We start from the raw sequence: 21147 nt of genomic DNA on the forward strand, positions 1-21147 counted from the left end.
TTTTTTCTTTTGAAATTAGAGTAGTTATAAATAATGGGCTTATAAAATATCGCAAAGGAATTTTGCAACAAAAGGTGTTTTTCTATCATTACAGTCTATTTGAATAAGCTGCCAAAAAGTCTGAAAGTATTTAAAATATTTGAATTAATTTTTTCCCACAAAAAAATACTTTCCATCTTACAATTTGAACACAGTTTTTGAACATAAGTGGGGTATACTGCTAAGGAAAAAAAACTGTTGTGGGGGAAAAAACTGCATTTTTTCGTTCTATATTTTTTTTCTCAATTTAAATAATAATAATAAAGAGATGGCTATCGATCTAAAGAGATGGCATTTTAGGTAGTTTCTTAGCGTATTTTATTGCACCCTTTAGATACATGCAATCTTGGTAATCAAATCTGAACGAATTATTTTTTAAAGTTACGGTTTTTAAAGCTAGGTTACTCAAAAAGCACTATTTAAAAAATATATGAAAAATAATTCATTTAGGCTCCATTTAATACTACCCATCATATTCCGCATGTTTACTAAGACTATATTTTATTATTTTTCGAAAATAACCTTATGGGCATGAGGAGCATCTAAAATGATTTTTTTTCCAACACTGCTAAGCAAAAAAGAAAAAGAAAAAAAAAAACTCAAAACGCTTCTGACGTAATTCTTGCTAATACTTATGTAAAATGGCCTCGTGAATACAAATAAGACCACCGCTTTCCCCCATCACGTCCATTTTTTAGAAGTAACGCCCACCTCCCCGTGTGATTTTTTTTTTTTTTTTTGGACTTTAACAGTTTCACAGCAGGTATTTTTTAGAGGGGAAAGAAACATTATATTAGACTTTAACAATGTTTTGAAGGGCTAGAGAGGTGTAAAGCTCAAAAGCACGAAAATTAGAATCAAATTGGGAGACTCATTGGATTATTTCCCCTAAAACAAGTTTAAAATCAACTAAGTATAAAACCTAATCCTATAAACCATATGAGACAGTGAGAAGCAAAGGATCTTAGTGGACATACTCAAGAACTGAGTAAAACGCGTTTAAAGATCAGATCCTAGGTAGGCTTTCATTGAATTTTTTTTCTAAATCATGCTGTACAGCCGCACCTACCAGGGCTACTAGTACAATCTCTTGCCCCAAGACAGAGGAGATGTTCACTTACCATTTGTACTGGTTATCTCCAAGTTTTTAATTTTGCCACTTGCATCCCTTTGCTTCTCACTACCTCAATTGTAAAACAAACCTATAGCGAAAAAAAAATGGTTTTGACGTTTTTTAAAAATATTCTAGAGGAAAATATCCATATCCAGAGGCATGAAATATAAGCATGAGTCTTCCAAATTGCTTCAAATGTTCGGGTTTTTGAACTTTGCTGCTTGCTAGCCCCTCAGAAGAAATTTATAGCATTTTCGTGTTAGGAGCTCATACAAGTGAGGGTGGTTCTGTGGTTATACATCGAAAAGTAAGTAAAGAGCAATGTGAAAAAAAAAACCAGACAAAAATCGTGCTGATGACTTTTGAAGTATTGGGCGGAGAGGGGTACACTCATTAGTCCCCCAACTTGAAAAAACTTGCTTTTGATTTTTTTACTTCTCTAGCTCTCCAGAAGAAAGTTAACGGTTAATGTCCCCAACTGATTGCGTAAAAATAACTATAAAGGAAAAGTTTTAAATCTCCCGATTAGAGGTAAAGTTTTAAAACAAAAGCCAGAACTTTATTCGCTTATGTTAGAGAAAAAAATGATGACAGATCTTTCTTCTCAATTAATTCCTTCATGCTTAAAATTTTGAGGAAAGCATTGTTCAACAATGACAGTAATCAACAAAGAATTTCTAATTGAATGATCACATACATTTTAGTGCGAGATTACAGTAGAGCCCGCTTATTGGAATATTGGATAAAAGAATATCCCGCTTACTATAATAAAAATACATTGTTCTATACCGTTTATGTGAGTTATTTTTGTCCCGGATAATGGAATATTCCTCGTATTAGAATAGTTTTTTGTGGCAAATTGCCTATTTCATTAAGCGGGCTCGACTGTAGTTAAAAACAGTTATAGTTCATGCTATTATTACCTTGTAACATTGAAACAAATTTTATCGAACGCAGAAAAAGAAGAGGTTTCCATACACATTTTATTCTACTTTTTGCGAGCATTTTTTTCTCTCATATTATAGAAAAACACCATACTTAGGTCCTAAAATTAAAATTCGAACGGTTCGGTATTTTTTCTTCGTTCGAAATGCCCTCCCTCCACACACGCTCCTTCTCGGGTGCCCAAGTTCATCCCAGCCAAATTTGGTCGAGATCCGAAGTAAACTGTGGATTTCAATACGATGGAATGAACACGCACAGATATTTTCTTTGTTTTATTTATATAGAAATAGTTACGTCGCTCGGCTTTGCACTGTAAAATCGAAAATATAAGTTACATCAAGTGACGCTTGTTTAATAATAGGACTTGAACAAAAAAAATATCCAAAATTCCCCAACAAATTTTTAAAAAATAACCAAAAAGGAGAATTTTTAAATCCTCCGATTAAAGGAACTTCAATGAGCTTATTTTTTTTTCATTCTTTTTTTTTTCTTTTTGAAAGCGAATTAAGATTTTTTAAGGGATAAAAATGTATTCGCTGCTTTGTTTAAAAAGTGCTAATACTTAATTTGTTCTTTTATTTTATTTATTCATTTTCTATTTTCACGCATCTTTTTCTTCAGATGTGCAAGACATATTTTATTTCTAGAAATCAGGTTAAAATGTTTAAAAATAATGTTCGAAATTATTTGCGATTTTAGCTAATTTTGAGAATATTGATCAGATACAAGAAAGTCGATATTGGTTTACGGAAAACTGCGCTCGTTTAATTCTGGACGGAACTCTTTATAACATATGCAATCCTAAAAGAAAGTAAAAACCAATGATTTGGAAGTAACTCCAAAAACTTTAATGATCGAAACAGCAACATTCTAAAAAAATTAATAATAATTCCACCTGTCACTTTAATTAAAAAAAATAGTAGTAAAACTCTCTCTCTTTTATGGGATTTAAAAACAAGTTTTAAGATTTTACTTTACGTTTAAAGACAATTCTTTAATATTTCTTTCAGCTAATAGTAATGAATATGCAAGCTGGTCATTATATTGTGTTCGCGGAAAAAAAAAGATTTTTCAAATTTTCATAAAGTGTATTGCAGAAAAGGTGTCATTGATGGAACAAAATAGGCAGAAAATAAACGAAAGTTAGTAGGACAACTTTTTGAACTGCAGCATTTGCGTTTAAGCTTTAGGTGATGCTGCAGTCTTGTTTTTAGCAAAATGTTTAAAAAATAGAAATTGTTTACCTATTTCCCATGGAAAATCGGAGTTATGCGGTAAAATACCTTTATTTGCAACGAGCACACGGAAGCTTTTACAAACTTCTGTTTTCGCCGGATTTATTTGAAATAATTATAACATTTGACAAACTATATAGTTTGTCAAATGTTTTGCATTTTTTATATTCATTGTGTATTGCAAAGCTGCTATTAATAGTAATGGTTTTAAACTACCAGATATTGTATTAGGATATCTTGTACGAATCTCAGTTTGCAATATTTTCAAAACCAACGTCAAACAATTCAGAACATATCAAAGGGGCGACTGTATCGAAAACTTCATCCGACTTCCCAACGGAGTATTTATTTTTTTTACCTTTTCTTAATCTGTAAAAGCTTCTTAGGATAGAACATAGGCGCTTTCATTTTTATTGCAGATATGCTATAGCGGAAAATACACTCACTGGACAAAGAATTAGAAACCTTTGAGAGATACAATATACAATGGGCTTGAGGGAGTATCATGACATGAAGCATGTTCTGCTGCCATGGAAGTGGTGCCCTAGTTTTCCTCGAGGGTAAACAAGCAGCCATGCAAAATCAAGATATACTGACAGATCAAGTGCACCCTGCAATGTTGCATTTTTATCCTGATGGCGACGGTTACTTCATGGATGATAATGCAAAACTATACATCGTGCCACAAATATTGAAAATCGAGTCGCTTAACACCTTCCGTAACCACCACACAACCCAGCACTTTACTCCACATAAAATGTGTGGGATATCGTGGAACGACGCATTCGACAGCACTCTCCTCTTCCTTTTAATTTACAAGATCTTAAAAACTGCACAGAGCCAAAGTATGATAGTCTCTTGTTGTAAATGAACGACAGCAGATCTTAGACTCAATGTCCAAAAGAAACAGAGCAGTTATCCGTGCAAAAGGTGGTCCAAGAAAAAACTGATCTTCCGTTTCTAATACTTTGGCCAGTGAGTGTATCTCTTCTTTCATGGTCAAATATGTTCATTCCAGCTTGCGTTATTATATCAATCTTTCTAACCTCAGCTGGCAGAGAAATTGTAAAGAAGACAGAAGATTCTAAAATGGTTTCTGCTGCTATGTTTCTTTCCGTTAATGAAAGATATTTTGTGATTATAGGTTAGCTGATATTGGTTGAGAACCAGTCGATGCAGTGCTAGTTAAATATGTCAGTTATGTGTTCGCATTAGGGTCGATTTGGATTGAAATTAATTATATCAATTTTTAAAACATTTTAAGTAAATACCATGCTTCGCAGTTCTAGTTAATTTTTAAATGAAGAAATTCCCAATCCAGACCTCTAAATAATAAATACGGGTGCTTAAAATTAAAGAAATCCGATTTTATTTTTATTACTTTGATTAAGTGTTAACATTAAAATACGGAATGTTTTACCAGAACATGGAACAATCAAATGTAAATGCTAATATTTTATTCAAGTTTGCTCGTTTTATACAAGCATATGTAATGACTAATAAATGAAGTATTACAAATCAACATTTGAAGAATACTGAACGATTTTTATTTTTATTTTATTTTTTATCTCCCTCTTTACACTAAAGCATTTAGTTTTCATCTTATCGATAATTGCAACACTACTTTTAAGCAGATGCACAATACGTTTCCATTTCTATTTTTTTCTAGATCGGCGTTTATGTTTTAGAAACTCTGCTCATGATCAAATGTGTTACAGTTGAACTCGCTTACAACGAGCACGACGGGACCGAGAAATTAGCTCGCTGTAACCAAGTCCTCGTAAAAAAACAAGTTTATGAGAAGAAAAAAACCCTTAAAATTATATATTTGCTTGTTTTAAATTCGTCTACAGTGCCAAAAAAATTGGTAAATTCCTTTGAACTGTCTTATTGTCTTTTTCTTGAGTTATTGATATCTTTCGAGGAATATTCATTAGCCATACCATTGTCATTTTGACCCCTGGCTTCGAAAAACTCGTTGAAGTTTTTCTGCATATCAAAAGACATTGTGTATATTGATGGTAGTTCAGATTCAAATTCTTCACATTTTTTACTATCATCGTCGCTTTCATTGATATTTTCATTTGGATTTGAGCTGCAATATAATCGGAAACAAGTATCTTGGAAGTGATAACATTGACATTCACAAACTATGTAATTTTTTAATGCTTCTCTAACTGCAAAATATATATATATATATATATATATATATATATATATATATATATATATATATATATATATATATATATATATATTATTTATTTATTTATTTATTTTAATGCCGTCATCACTTGTTTCAAAGATTTAAGATTTCTCATTTTGCTCGAACTCAATAAAAATTTTATATAACAGAAAAAAAATTGCTTCCTTTAAGCGAGGTTTGCTCTTTAAAAGCGAGTTTTTCCGCCATAGACTTAACATTGTATACCAACCAAGAATTTTGAATTTTCTCGTTAAAACCGAGTTCTCGTTAAATCAGGGCTCGTTATAAGTGAGTTAGACTGTATAACACATTCATAAGCGTATGTAAATATTTTTTCTTTAAGTATTCCTTCCAAGCTGCTTATCAAATTTGTACTAACATCTGTACGAAACTTTTAAGTTTTATTTTTTGCTAAGAACTGAACTTGCGTCAGAGTGGTTGTTCTCAACTAAAAAATCTCAATTGGTTTAAGGTTTTTATGGCATCCAAAGAATAAGTTTCGTAACCATCAAAAGTTAGAGCTATTCTAAGATTGAGCAATTAAAAAATAAATATCAATCATAGCAAAACACTCCTTTAAAAAAAAAAGGTTACTAAGCATTTTTATCCCCAAAGCCTTTATGGGCGTGTTACTAAAATGGCAAAGTTTTGAATCAAAAAATTAAAAAATATCTAGTGGTTTCATTGTTTTTGTTTGTCTTCTTTTTGGTCTTTGGGGTCGTAGTAGATCTTGAGTTTTCTTTCATTTTACTCCATATATCGAATGACTGACCTTTCTGTATATATTGAATTCATAGCTCAATTGACATAATTTCTACATAAACTTGAAAAAAAGGAAATAAAAGTTGAAAAGTTTCAAAAAAGTTTTCTATTTCAAAATTTACGCTGCTTTTACTCTATACAGCTTTTTTTAAAATAATCTTTTCTTATTCGTAAGATTTTTGGATTTCATTTCCGCAACTACGTTATAACAATAGTTTCAATCTATTCTAATTTTGCAACTATGTTTGAGTTGCATTCTAATTTTAGAACTTGCCATTTGAAGGTATTTTTTCGTCTTTAACTTTCGCCTCAGTTATTTCTCGTACTCATAGTTTAGTGAAAAAGAAATAGTAAGATAATATTTTGTTAGCTTTTTTAGATTAAAAAAAAAAGACTTTGCTTGCTTAGTGTTCTTTAATCAGTAAAGAATATCTTTCCAGGAATGTAAATCATAATTTTCTTTCAGCTCTTGGAGTTTTCTTTCCTTGCATGTCGCCAGGAGAGAAACCACAGAAACAAATTGTGACTTTGAACCATATAAAGATACTTTTTGTCCTTTATTTACTGGTGTTTACAGTGTAAATGTTTGTGTTTTGAATTAATAAAATTAGAATATTCAATGTAGCTATCACTACATAAAACGATTCTTTATAAGTCACTAACGGAAGAGGGTTGAAAAATTGGGGTTTTATGACAAACAAGATCTTTACAGCCTTTTTTTAATAATACTAATACCAAGAGATAACTAACGGACTAAGAAATTCCGCCCAGAAAAACATTGTTAAAAATAGTTAGATTGAGTTGTTGATAAGATGATTTGGAGAAATTTAGACTCAAAAAGACTAAGTTTATAACAACACCAAAATAATTGCTTTTTTTCAGTAGGGTAAAGTCACCCAAAGAAAGTGTATTTATTTTCTAATATGGGGCACCTATGTATTTTTTTTTCATGCATTGGCTATCTACGGAAAATGTCGAAACGAATTGTCTAAGAATTGATGATTAGTGTTATGACCAGAAATTCGCCGAAGATGCAGTATTAGAGGTTATAGGTGTGTTGGTCTCTATTAGGTTTGACATTTTTTTACAGTACTTCAGAAATCAGATTGCATCATTCATATATATTAACATTATAAATTTATAAGTTAGGATTTCTTGTGCGTTAACGTTTATTAGGACGTTGACAAGTTCTTTTAACGTAAAATAATTCGTTATTTTAGTACTTATTTAATTCTAAATACAATTAATAAATACGATTAGGTATGAAAATCAAGTTGCAGAAACGCGCGATATGGGTAGAATGGGGGGGTGTGGGTAATATGGGTTGAGAAAATTTTCAATAGGGAAGAAGCAAGTTTCTTCTACTTCAGAAAAGGAAGAATACCGAAATGAATGTGGATATCAAGATTGTGATGTGTGTGTACAATTGAGCATGCTTATCTTTAAATAAGCAAGGGGAAGAACAGTAGAAACTCAAATAACCTTACATAGACACATTAGTAGTTTTAAAAGGATATTTTTGTCCTTTCTACCTTAAACTCCCGATTATTCGCCGAGGCTTATCTGTGACCTTTCACATTTTCAAAAAAAAAAAAAAAAAACACAATGATTAACTTGAGTGTGGATAAATGTGCACATTTTAATTTGACCAGTGCAAAATGTATTTTTATACATTCCTATTGTTTTCTTTCCTGCTCCCAATCAATGACATCAAAGCTTTTAAGGTCAACGGAACCCGACTAGTTTAAACCTGATTTTTAGTTCTACACTAATTACTGCTTAAGCTTACCACTTACTGATTTTTAGACCTACCCCTACCATACTGACTGTTTTTAAATCTACACTACTTACGTGTGTAAATGAGTAACCAGACTACTCTTGGAAAAATTCCTCAGCCCTCCCCTTTGCGTTTTTTGTGTAACCTCGCTTGATCTGCTGCTGTTAATATGTTGCACAATTTGCTCGCTGTATGTGTGCAAACCGTTTGCAATAATGAGCACCCCATTTCTAGCTTCTACATGCATTTTTACATACAGTGCTGGCCAAATTATTAGATTAAGACCTTTTTAAAAGCAAATTCTTTATTGATTACGTAACTATAGACACATTAACAAATAGTGAAATAATTATTCAATATTAAGTATGCATTCCCTTCTTCTTGATGAGCATTTTAAGTCTTTTTGGCATACTTTTCACAAGGTTTACACCATTTCTTAACTTTTTAAAAAAGGAGGTAAAAAACTGTTTATACTCACTATTATATATACTCACATACACATACTCACTAATTACCTAAAACTAACTTTAAATGTAACTAATAAAAAGAACTAGTGAATTGTTTAAGCTCATTGAGGTTATGTTCCTGGTAGGTAGATAAACACAGAACATAAACAAAGCAGACAGTGTTGCCACCTGAAAACATTAAATTATGCTAAAATAACGTAATAATCAGTGTACAGTATGTACTGTACTTTAACAGTATAATAAATTGTATTTTAGTACAAATAGTGTACAAAAAACAAAAAAAAACTCTTTAGTCTAATAATTTGGCCAGCACTGTACACTATTTTCGTTTCATCAATAGTTTGAATGTATATAAGTGCTATTTATTTTTTAGGGTCTTGTCTACATTAACACCTTTTTTACGTAATTTACTGGTTGTCCGCGATTTCCCTACCCTTGCCACCCTATTCCGCGAATAATCTTAAGTTTACTGTAACTAGTTAAGCATTATTCTTCACACATTCGTATTTTATAACCATAATTATTCTGGTTTTGTTTTGCAGAAGGAGCTGCATTCGCCGGGGTAGTAGCTGCGACCACAGGCCCAGCGACTGTTGCTTCAATTCTTCGTGTCGATGCAACTTATGGGGTACAAACTGCAGATGCCAAAGGGTTGGTCTCTTCCAGAAGTGGGGAAAGTGAAGAAAATACTTCGATTGGTGTTGTGTGTGGCTCTTCCGAAATATGGACCTTCTAAAAGCATCCCTGAGTTTTGTACACTACTTATGTTCTTGGAGAATAACAGCCTTTACAATATGTTCTAGTCAAACCATCGGATGATATATGTTTTGTAAAACATATGTAAACGTATTTCGTGATTTCGTCTTGTTTATGTTCCTTTAATGTATCTATTGTTCCTAAATTAGACTCGTCATTTTGCTTACGTTGCAAATGTCTACACCAACATGCATTTAATATTTAAAATATTTCATATTACTGCAATTTAGCGTAACTGTAGTGTTTCCATCATTTGCTGAATTGAACATTGTCCTATAATTGGATATTATTTCAACTCAAATGTTCAAAATTTAAGTATTAAAAAAGAACTTTTAAGAAGACTTTTAAAAATTTATTTCATACAGAAAATGAGTTGTTATATCATTTGATTATTAATGCAAAAAAGGACAGTAATTAAATATTTTTAATAAAACGAAACAATCACCTTTAAATTTGCATTTTCAAAATTAAATGTTTTCAAGCGTTGATTAAATTAATTAGTTTGAAATTAAGATATTAATTTTATTCAGGAGAATTAATTAAAATTGCTTCTTTTTAAACTATTTTCTTCCTTACATTTCCTTCACATTACTGACCGATAAAAAAAATTCTTTGAGATAAATATATGTAGATATTTAGATGAAAAGGATAAAAGAGTAAAAACAAATCAGTGACGCAATTCCAACTTAATGAATGATAATTTATAACTCCCCAAAATATGGTAAAACACCAAATTGCAGTTTGATATGCATAGAACTTGATGTTACTTAACATCTTTAGTACGTATATGATATTTTTAAAAAATTAAAAAGTCTTTCATATTTCAAGAAAGCATTTACGAATCAAAAAGTCTTCTTTTCAAATTATAACTTTGAAAACAAATTATCTTTTTAACAAGTGCGTTTTAGGTACATAAATATCGGACTATTTTTGAGAAAGTGTACTTAAGATGTAGTGTAATATTTTGGATCTTTTATAGAAATGATTTGTTCTCAAACTATTTTTCAAAAGTTGTACTGACTATCTAATTGATGGTTAATTTGTATCGACCTTTTTTTATTTGTGACTGAGATGCTTTAGAAAATGGTACTTTTAAGCATCTGATTTACAACATTTGTAGAAAACGCTTATTTAAATGCTTACTTTTTTTTAAATTTATTTTTACTTTAGTTATGACTTCATCAAACTTTTCATAGGACAGAGGTATACAGAATAATAAATTTGACAATAATGCAACATTTTCATTTTGCCAAGCCTGTTTCTACCAGTGAAAATACATATAAAAACAAGCATTTAATAGTCTCCAAATAGCAGAGAAGTTTTTTATTTATTTTTTTTTTCTTGCACGGAAAATATTTGAAAACTATTTTTAATATACAAACGTTTGGATACAATCGTGCCGTATTTTAAACATTTACTTAAATTTTGTACGATTTTTTCAACAACAGATTCTGATTTAAAATCATAAAAACAAATCACTTGCTAAATTAGAAATAAGAGCATTTTTGCACATCAACATTATTAAGTTTCATAGTAGTAGCAAATTTTAAATTAAGCATGATAAAATGATTTTAAAATTATCAACATATAATACTATTAAAGCACACTACTGCAATGCTAAATATTTTGTTAGGCTTAAAAGAATCACAGTGCTAATTCAGTTTGCTAAGAAAAGAATTATTATGATGAAAAAAATTATTTTTTTCCGGATTGAGAGAATTAAAAGTGTACATAGTTTTAAATTAAACTCTACTAAAGTACTGGTCTTTATGGTCTTTATGTTATAAATTATGTGCTGACATTGCTTCAACGCATCTTTTTTAATAATTTTACAGATTGTTTTCAGATAATGCACTGATTGATAATTTTAAAAGTTTTCGAAAAAAAAAAGACAAAATGGAAATTGACAATTGACAATGAAACTCTTTATTCAGTGTATATGTTATGATGTTTAATATGCTTAAATATGTCCCATAAGTCCCTATTCTTTTTACGTAAGTAATAACGTAGGGACAGTTCGAGGATATTAGTTCGACTTATCAGTCTTAAAGAAAAGCTAGTTAGAAATTAATTTAACGTACTGAAGAAAAAAGAAATCTCCGAAGGAAATCCGTCGTATCATATTAGGTGTATCTATTGTTTTGAGTTTATAACTTATGTTATAAACTACAATTTTATAATTCAATTTTCACTTATAAAGGTATTTTGTTTTATGAAAAAAATACCCTGTGTTTTGTCGGGATTGTCCCTTTCCAGCATTTAGATTTACCTTATGAGTTACAATTGAAAAAAAAGGTACTGCTCATTTTTTGACAGCAATTTTTATTTTATATATGTTTTAATAAAAATAAATAAATGTTCGTATCCTTTAATTAGGTGCCCAGTTCGAAAGTAAATTAGTTTTTTTTTTTCATAGAAGGGAGGAATAATCTAGTAGGGATATCATTTAGGGTTCATTTCATGCGTCATTGGGAAATAGTTATTGGGGGAACCTCAAAACGCTTGCAAACCATTGCAATGTTGCATTACCGTTGTTTCTAGCTATGTTTGCTTCGTCTTAAAATACAACATATTATGCGTTCGTTTTCGAAACGTTTTAAATAGTAAAAATAAGGAAAAAAAGTGCATATCATTCAATTTTTAGAATAGCATTTTAACAAGTCTTTGCTAAAAGAAAAAGAAAATAGAACAGAGTTTAATTGCATAAATTTGCAGAGAACTGCCAACACGTCTATCGAAGTTCCTTGAAACCCTGAAACACGTGTCTGCAGTTATCTGCAAATTTCTGTGCTTTAACTTAGCAATATTTTCTTTTACTTTTCTGCTCAAATGTATTTATTTAGTTAATAAGCATTAGCTAGTTTAATCTAGGTTCGAAAAATAAAAGTCTTATGCGTCATAAATAACAAATTCTTTGCATACTTCTTATTTGCTATAAAACTGACTCAACTTTGTGTTAATAGTTTAAATAACAACTAATATCTTTTATTCTAATAAAAGTATTGTTAAACACCAAATTAAAAATTGCATTGACCACTTAATTTTGTGCTTCGTGCCCAGAAGCAATTCTTTTTAATAACTTTGCAAGTTAACTTTCTAACCCCTTAGATATTTTTTTCCATTAGCTCCAAAATGGATTCAACAAGACACAAAACTTACAACGTGTTTTCGGCCACATTGCCTTTCCCCAGTTAAATTAGTCTTTACGACAACCCCCCCCCCCTCACCAATTATTGCATATAGCATACGTAAAGAAAAGTCTAATTTTCTTAGTAAGTAAAATTCACAAATATATTTTCGAGTTGTTGTTTTGGCTTTACAAACTTTATTATTGAAAAAAATAATATAATATTAATGTATTAAACAAAAATAAATATTGTCTATTATTGTATTTACAGAGAATTTAATGCGTAAAGCTCTTTCAGAGTGTACCTGAAATGTATAATGAATAAATAGATGTGAAAAGTTGAAAGCATTGTTAATTTCATGTTTGTAGTGATCTTCATAGATTTTCTTTCTGTGCAATATTCTAAGTATATCAACATTCCTTTTTGTTAGGTACCATCCCATCAGTGTCAAAGTATCAAATTGTAGTATAGATATTTAAGAATAAAATTCTTAAGCGTTCCATTTCGATGAGTGATTTGGTGTCAATCAGTGTCTAAGATCAATTGTATGCATCCTTTAATTAATAAAGCTATTCTCTTATTATGGCAAGAAATAAATATTATTAATTCTCATGTCTTTTTATTTTCATTATACCAACTATCAGATTATCTGATCAAGTGTTTTCTGCTATTTTTCGGAATAATTTTATGGCCTTCTTAATTTAAGTTTTGAAAGAAAGAAGGGAAAGTTACAGCAGGAAATAAACTGCTTGCATTTTTTAGCATATAAAGCAAATGAAGTTGTGAAATTTAACAAAAAATAAACAACATTAAAAATGAATTTGGATTTTGACATCTGGAATTCAAATTATGTTATTCGCAATCTCGAGTGTGTATGTAGAAGTGCGTGTTTGCGTCTGTGTGCAGGCATGAGTGTGTGTATGTGTGTGTATGTGTGTGTAGACATGATTGTGTGTGTGTATGTAAGCGTGTGTGTAGGTGTGTGTATGTATGCGTGTGTGTGTGTAGGCTATGGACGCAACCTGGAGACTTTGCTCGCTAGAGGAGCAGCATCAGGAGGGGTCAGTCGACCTTGGTGCTGCAGAGGGAGGCGGGGGGAAAATAAAATCGTAGGAATTCAAAACAGTCAAGTGAGAACAATAAGCAATGTGATTGCTCAAAAAAACTATGGTGATAAATATAATTATGAAAGCATAAAAGAAGACAAGCAATTGTCTTATATAATAAATCGATTTTTGAGTGACGAATTAGTTATTGATGTGAAAAATATACATCACTTAATTCCACTTTGAAATGCACTTATATTTCTTGAAATTTTTTTCTTTACTTTTAAAACTTAACTTTTTACTTTAATCCGTGATTTTCCACTTTTTTTAAACAACTGGTTTAAATAAATTGATTTAAATCAAGTTGATTTAAAATTAGCAAATATTATTTCAATACAACATGCTAAGTAAGAAGAAATGAAATGGAAAGAGTAGACCAAATACTACTTTTTCCAAAGCACTTTATAATATCTTATACTACTATATAGTACTGGTTCCCTTCACCGGTTAAGATAGAACTAGCAAGTACGAAGGTATCATTGGTTTAATAAAATAAAATATCGGTAATTTAATGCCTAACATAATTGTGGCAACATGAAAATGTCTTCTGTGAAAAAAAACTGATTATCATGAATTATGACAACGTACCATCAGAATAAGTTAGTATGATACTTCAAATTTATAGTAATATTTTAAGATTATAAAAAAGGCATAAAATTGCTAAAAAATTTAAATATATTTCTGCCTGAAAAGATTGAAGACTTAGGGTGTTGAATATAGCAGGAATGCAATACTAAGGACACAACATATAAATAGTAACAGAGTTACCCGAGTAAAAAAAAAACACCAACTTAACCGTTCCAACACGCTCCGTTCTAAATATTTTATGCTTTAAACCTCTTCTTATTCTATAGTTTAATATCCTTTATTCTACAGAAGCTTAAAAAGCTGTATGTATAGCAGAGCCTCATTTTTTAGTAGACGACAACAAGGAAAATTCTAAAATGGGTCGGCGTTTTTTTAGGGGTACCAGAAAACACCGTCGTTCTTCTTTTCAAAGTTTTTTTTTTAATCAACAAGTGTATTACTCTCGGCATAAATAAGCTTTTGTGTAGTGCACATAATTTCAGATCCGTATAAATGGAAATTATTCTGGCCTTGAGCAAAAAATCTGGAGGTCAAATTTTTGATATTGGACAGTTTTTCTTTCTTTTTCTTTTTTTTTTTTTTTACACATTCAGATTAGAATAAAAGGAAATTAGGTGGTACAATGTCAAATGAGTATGATAGGTGAAGCAACTCTTCACATCTTATACATTTTTAGGAGTTCGCCTTGTCACGCATTATTATGTTTCAGGATCAAATTGTTTCTGTTGAAAATAAAATAGAAATATTCTCGCTGCGAGTTGCTGCATATGATTTCCTTTTCTTCTGATAGCTTAAACACTTTCTATGAGACAAAAACTTTAAAACATGGCTTATATCTAAGAGGCCATCACCAAATAATTTCAAGACAGCACGAGACTAGAAGTTACCTACTGAGTTTTATTTTGAATAGAGAATAATTTTGGTATCAGACGATTTCGTAATGAGATTCAATTATCTGAAGACGGACGAGCAGAGAAACTATGAGTAAATGTGTGAAAATGAAAGTTCACTCATTCTTTCTGCAAAAGCAAATGAAACTGTCCAGGTTCATCACATCAGATGTAAAGCTTCAGCTGGAAACCTAGAATGGAAAATGTACCCCCTGTACACTTGAAGCGCAATATTATCGAATGTTTACACTTATTGAAAAATCATTCAAGAAGAAGGTATGGAAAATAGGGATGCACCTAGAATCATTAACCAAAATGCTTCCATTTTTCACTAAGCAGGTATCTATTTCTGCGCAAAAAATGCTCGCCTTTATTTACATGAGATGTGAAAAATGGAATGAATTCATAGAATTTTTATGTACACTATAAAAGAAAATCCACGGTTTTACGAATCAATAAATTTTTGCTTAGTTTGTGAGCATACTTGTATGATGAACAGGTTCTAATGAAACTAAAGCAGAGCCTGAAAGAACTAATCCATAGCAGTAATATATTAAACAATTCAGTTCTGTGCTTTTTCGGCGAGTTTAATGAATTATGTTCATGTTTAACTTTATTGGAGAACTGAAATGACTGTGACGTTTTTACTGTCTTCGGATACATCAGAACGACTGCGAGCTAGCGCAATATGATTTATTTGTCTTCTCAACATGAGAGTGCTCCTTAAGAAACGCTTTTCCGAATCGTGTAATAAACGACACCTGAATGACGAGTTGCTTCCTAGGTTGGGACTTAAGGGCATTGAAGAAAAATACAACTAGAGAAACTGATTGAAACATTATCCGAACCGCAGTCGAAAAAAGTACATCTCAACATATTGTGACCGATGATGAAGAGGAAGTGGTTCTACTTTTATTTTGCTGTTTTTGTCTCAAACATTCAAAATATTTTCTTCCAGAAAAGTGCCAAAGTCCAGTTAATTTGTATTCAGTTTTATTATAATTTTGTTTTTCAACAAAGGAAAAATCAAATACCTCTTAGATTCGTACTCTTTCTTCACGCAGTTAGTGGATGTGATACCACTTCTTCCAATGTCTGACTAAGAATAACAATACTGTGCGGTGTTTTTCAAACGAACTGGTATAAGGTTGATCAGGCCATCATAGCTTAACTTCCTTAAGCGAGTCCCGAAGCTTTAGTCGTAGTTGAAGAGATGGAGCTGGTTGCTCGGTATGGAAGTGAGACATTCTCCGATATTCTGCGACAGTATTCAGTTCCACCTATTGCTCAAAGCAGCATGTAATGCAACTGTGAACCGTCTTTGGTAGTCTTCAACCAAAAAAGTAGCTTCATTTCATTCGTATCGCAAGTACTGACAAATAAACAAAAGGTTGGCACAGGAGAAGTATGCCTCAAAGCGGAGTTGGTCGAAGAACAACATAAATTTTGAGATTGGTTCGTCACCAATTACTACATACGATCCAGTTTCACCCGTCCTTTTCAGATTTCTCTCATTTTAGTGCAAGAAGGGATATATGGGACTACGCTGTATGTTGCAGTACTGATCATAGCTGCTCAGCTTTGTGAAATCTGCCATTTGAAAAGACTGATCACAACAACTTTGCCATTCTAATCGACAAAAATGAAAAAAAAAATATACAGTAAAATGGAAAAAAATCGACCTATCACTACCTTCTTTTTTCACTTCGGGAGTACGATCGTATTCATCAAATACACCATAAAAACCAAGACATTAAGTGTATTTAACTTTTAAGATAAAACTAACATACAAATACAGTTTCACCCTAATGAAATCATTTTTTTTCTTCTTCTTTTGTCCATATCTCTCTTATTCTAATGGGAAGTGTTTTGCATTGAAAGTCTTTTGTTCAAAAATATTATCTTTTCAAAATCAAACTCAGCAGATAACTTCCAGTCGAAAAATGAAATACAGCGGAAAATTCATCAATGTAAAGGGCATAGATACGTAGGGGAAGGAATGTTCGCGTTACTTGCATAGAGCTGTTAATCATTAACCTATATTTAAGTTTTCTATAACCGCCGTGTTTTGTCAGCACACCTAAATTACATAAACACACGTTAGAGTCAATTATATCATTCTATGCCCCCTTTTTTAGAATAGGATCTTCCATATATTCTTAAGAAGTGGTTTGTCTCATTTCAACAAAACTCGAATTTTCCGATTATTTGTCTGTTTTGCAATTGTAAAAGAACTATTAAATTTAATGACTTCGTTTTTGTCTTAAATGAAAGCCAATCAAATGCACTGTAACAGTACGCCCAGTTTTTTTTTTTCAATTAGGGTCGGAATTCATGTCCATATTTGGAGTGGAATGTGATCGAAACATTTTTTTTTTTTGCCAAATATGGCCAATTTTTGAAGTATCTATCTCCTAAACTATTTGTCGTACAGAACGCCACTTGAGCTTAAATAGTTTGAAATTTAATGTGCCTTTAGGAGTTTTAAAGGAAAAACTAAAAAAAGTCCGAAATTTTCGACTCTGACTCCCCGACTTCGACTCTTCGTAGATTTGACAAAAACACGGAAGAAAAATGACTGACTCCGATTCTTGAATATTCGACTCCGACTCCCGACATTTGGGATAACCCAAATTGAGATTGACTCCGAATCCGTAAACATTGGTAATGCTGCGTACTCTAAGGGAAATGACCGATTTCAACTCCGAGTTTTTGAATTAATTACCTTCACCCTCGGCGGATAAACTCGAAGTCCTTACTGTTTCAACATTAAGATATGTGCAGACGATTTTTTTTCTTTTTTTTTCTTGAGATTGAAATTTTTTTTTTTAAGTTGACATTTTATTGTTTTTATTTGTTTTGGAAAGTACATTAATTCATTTAAAAAATTATTATTTAGAAACAGAGTAAAACAAACTTTTTTTTTTTTTTTGATATGATGTATTTAGTTTAATGAACTTTTTTTTTTCTTTTTGAAAGCAATTAGAGATTTTTTTTAATGGAAAATGTATTGGCTGCTTTGTTTAAAAGGTGCTGCTATTTGATTTGTTCGTTTATTTATTTTTTACGCATCTAATTCTTTAGATGAGTAAGGCATATTTTATTCCCAAAAATCGGCTTAAAATATTTTAAAAATATGTCTGAAACAATTTGCGATTTTAGTTATTTTTGAGAATATTTATCAGATCTAGAAAGTAGGTATGGGTATACGGGAAGTAGGCTCGTTTAGTTCTAGACGTAACCTCGTTTTTCTCTCGTAAATATACATTACAGAGCGTCACATCGAAAAATATTTTGATCTCACTTCAAGTTTAAATACCCATACATTTCTGATGTCGTCCACTGCATAGCCTTCCTTTATTACTCACTAGTGGTACCCGCACGGTTTTGCTCATAGTAGAAAATTAAAAGGTCTTTTGGTTCGCCTGTACATTTACAAACTAGTGGTACCCGCACGACTTTGCCCGTAATAGAAACATTAAAAGTTTTTTTGGTTCGCCTGTAAATTTACAAATAATGTATGGTGAATTTTCTCGCCAATAGACTTGTACCCATGTTACGGTTCCACGTTATAACTTCGTATCTCGCCAATTGGCTTGTGCCCATGTTACGGTTCCACGTTATAACTTCGTATCTCGCCAATTGGCTTGTGCCCATGTTACGGTTCCACGTTATGATAATTTCGTAATTTACTCGTCCATCTTATGATATTTTTGTTCTTAAAATTGGAATAGAAAAAGAACAAAATCGAATTTTCGAAAAATCGCTTCGAGGGGCACACCCTTATGCTACAAACTAACTTTGCCAAATTTGATGAAAATCGGCCGAACGGTCTAGGCGCGATGCGCTTCACAGAGATCCGGACAGAGAAACATCTAGACAGAGAGGCATCCAGACAGAGACTTTCAGCTTTATTATTAGTAAAAATTGCAGATCTAACTCACGTACGTGTGACATATGGTCCACCATCAGCGGTAGAATACTGTTATCCAGGAGAACAAAGTATGCATTCTGATGAGTAACAGGTTCAAAGATCTTCTTCTGATTAGGGCTAAAAAAGCGTAACTTTCAAAGCAACTAGTGCAAGTGCCGAGCTCCATCTTTAATTGGCCAGGGAACTTTTATGGTAAAACACTTTGGAGATTGTGCAAAAATGATACGCTTACCGAGCACTCTCTAATTCTCTGACAGTTCCTTGTCGCTTCCGCAAAGACGGTTGACTGAATTCAATGTAGCTATCCAATAATGAATGATTCAGGCAACCAGGGTTTAACATTGCAAAGTTGATGCTTCATTCCCCTTTGTTGTCGCTATTAACCACTTCCAACAGAATAACTTTTCTGATTCACGTCTTCAGTCAGCATTCCGCAAACGTTTAGTAGCACTAATTCATATAAACTAACAAGCAAATCGCCGCACGTCATCTACAACATTTCTAGGAAATTTGCGCTGGTCTGTAATCATGCCATCCAGTGTCCGGGAAAAATGGTGTGAAGGCAGGTCGTTGGAATGGAGCAAACATACCAGCCATTGCAGATGATTAGACTAATTAAATGTTCTTCCCAGTCCAACTCTAACCAGGGACGCCACGATCGGAGGTTTCGAATGGTTACTGTGACATTACAAAAATTTCCTTATTTAGCAAAGTTCGCAGTTCTGTTCGTCAAAAATTATCATAAAAATTCGAAATTTGAAGTTCTATTTGGTAAATTAAAAAATGTCCACCCTCCCAAAAATTTCAGTGCATGGCTCCTCTGATTCTAACTTCAGCTCTATGTACATTTCTGCTGTCACAACTCTATAAAAAAATATTCCCCGATATGCTGGTTATAAAACAAATGATATTTGACTCAGCAAAGTTGGAGTTTTGTGGCGGAGTTCTGCTTCTGAAGTAGGAAGAACCCGTCTCTGCGTTCATATTTTCGATTTCTTCGTTATATGTGAGTTTTTTTTTTTTTTTTTGGTACGTGTTGTGCTTCCACAAGACTATTGTCAGAGCAAATGTAATTTTCACTACCTTCGACGAAAAAAATCATAATAAAATATTATTTGGGGGATTTAATGTTTGAGATAATTAACTGTACCGGTGAAAGGGAGCATGAAATGTTAAAATGCCATTTTTTTTAAGGTACTACCAATCAAGGAGTTGACAGGGGAGAAAAAGGACAAATGGAACAATTTCTATACGGCCAGTGAAGCCGTTGCTGTTTCGGGACCCTAGATCATGTTACAAAAAGTAGTTTCTGTGCTGTGTGTTAACTATTCAAGAATCTGGTGTTAATTTTGCTCACCTGGGAGAAGTCACCGGGGGTAGTTTTTATTCGAACCTTTAGAAATAATCCATTTTTAATACAGTGTGAAATGTTGTTTGGGGCAGGGGGAGGAATTATTACAATGCAGGACGTCTTGAGGGCCCTCAATGTTTTTTTGTCCAGGATCCACAAAATCAGAATCGGGCCGTGCTAGTAAAAACTGAAAAGATAAAGTTTCTTTTTTTCCACCTTAACCTGCTATTTATACAGTCAAAATCGTACATTGAACCTTCTTGTTTTCAATTGCAACATTTTTAATCCGTATTATTACTGTTATTGCTATTAGTTGTACCAAAAGTTTTATTGTTACGGCTGTTCCATCACTCTTTTACATCATATTTCTTGTTATGATGTAGTTGTGATCTTAATCTTACTATTAGGAGAAAAATGTTAACATAACTGAAGAGAGAAGAAAAAATATATAAAACTACACGGAACAACAAAAGAAAACTAGAACAAAATAATCCTTTTAGAAATTCCATTAATCAGCGAATCACTCTATTAGAGACATTCACATTAGCCAAAGGAAAAACGAATCAAGCATAGTTATCGAAGTTTTCCTACTCAATTGAAGAAAAAACATTTTTTCTTTTTTCACAAATAAAATCGAAACCGATAATGTACTATTGTGCACTACTTCACCTTTATTACACATCACTTGATCCTGAAATAAAGACATTGTTCCTTATGCACCTAACTGGAAATTCTTTGCACTTTCTGGAACATCTCAGACGATCGTTAACGTAGTTGCTCCGATGAACTTTGATATCAATAATGATGTACATATCATCAATCATAATCGTTTCCGTTCTTTTCGTAGAA

The 21147-nt window shown here is 31.9% G+C and overlaps 1 protein-coding gene across 2 annotated transcripts in view; it reads left to right on the plus strand.

The window, feature by feature from the left end:
- LOC129226058 (toxin Tbo-IT2-like) overlaps positions 1–9371 on the plus strand; it is a 113007-nt gene extending 103636 nt beyond the window's left edge. For both annotated transcript variants that reach the window (XM_054860638.1, XM_054860639.1), the window contains exon 4: positions 9088–9371. In XM_054860638.1, coding sequence (XP_054716613.1) covers positions 9088–9226 — 139 coding nt within the window. In that variant the 3' untranslated portion in view covers positions 9227–9371. The remainder of the gene's footprint in view (positions 1–9087) is intronic.
- Positions 9372–21147: the final 11776 nt, after the last annotated feature.

This window comes from Uloborus diversus, chromosome 7 (assembly GCF_026930045.1).
Source record: "Uloborus diversus isolate 005 chromosome 7, Udiv.v.3.1, whole genome shotgun sequence".
Taxonomy (NCBI): domain Eukaryota; kingdom Metazoa; phylum Arthropoda; class Arachnida; order Araneae; family Uloboridae; genus Uloborus; species Uloborus diversus.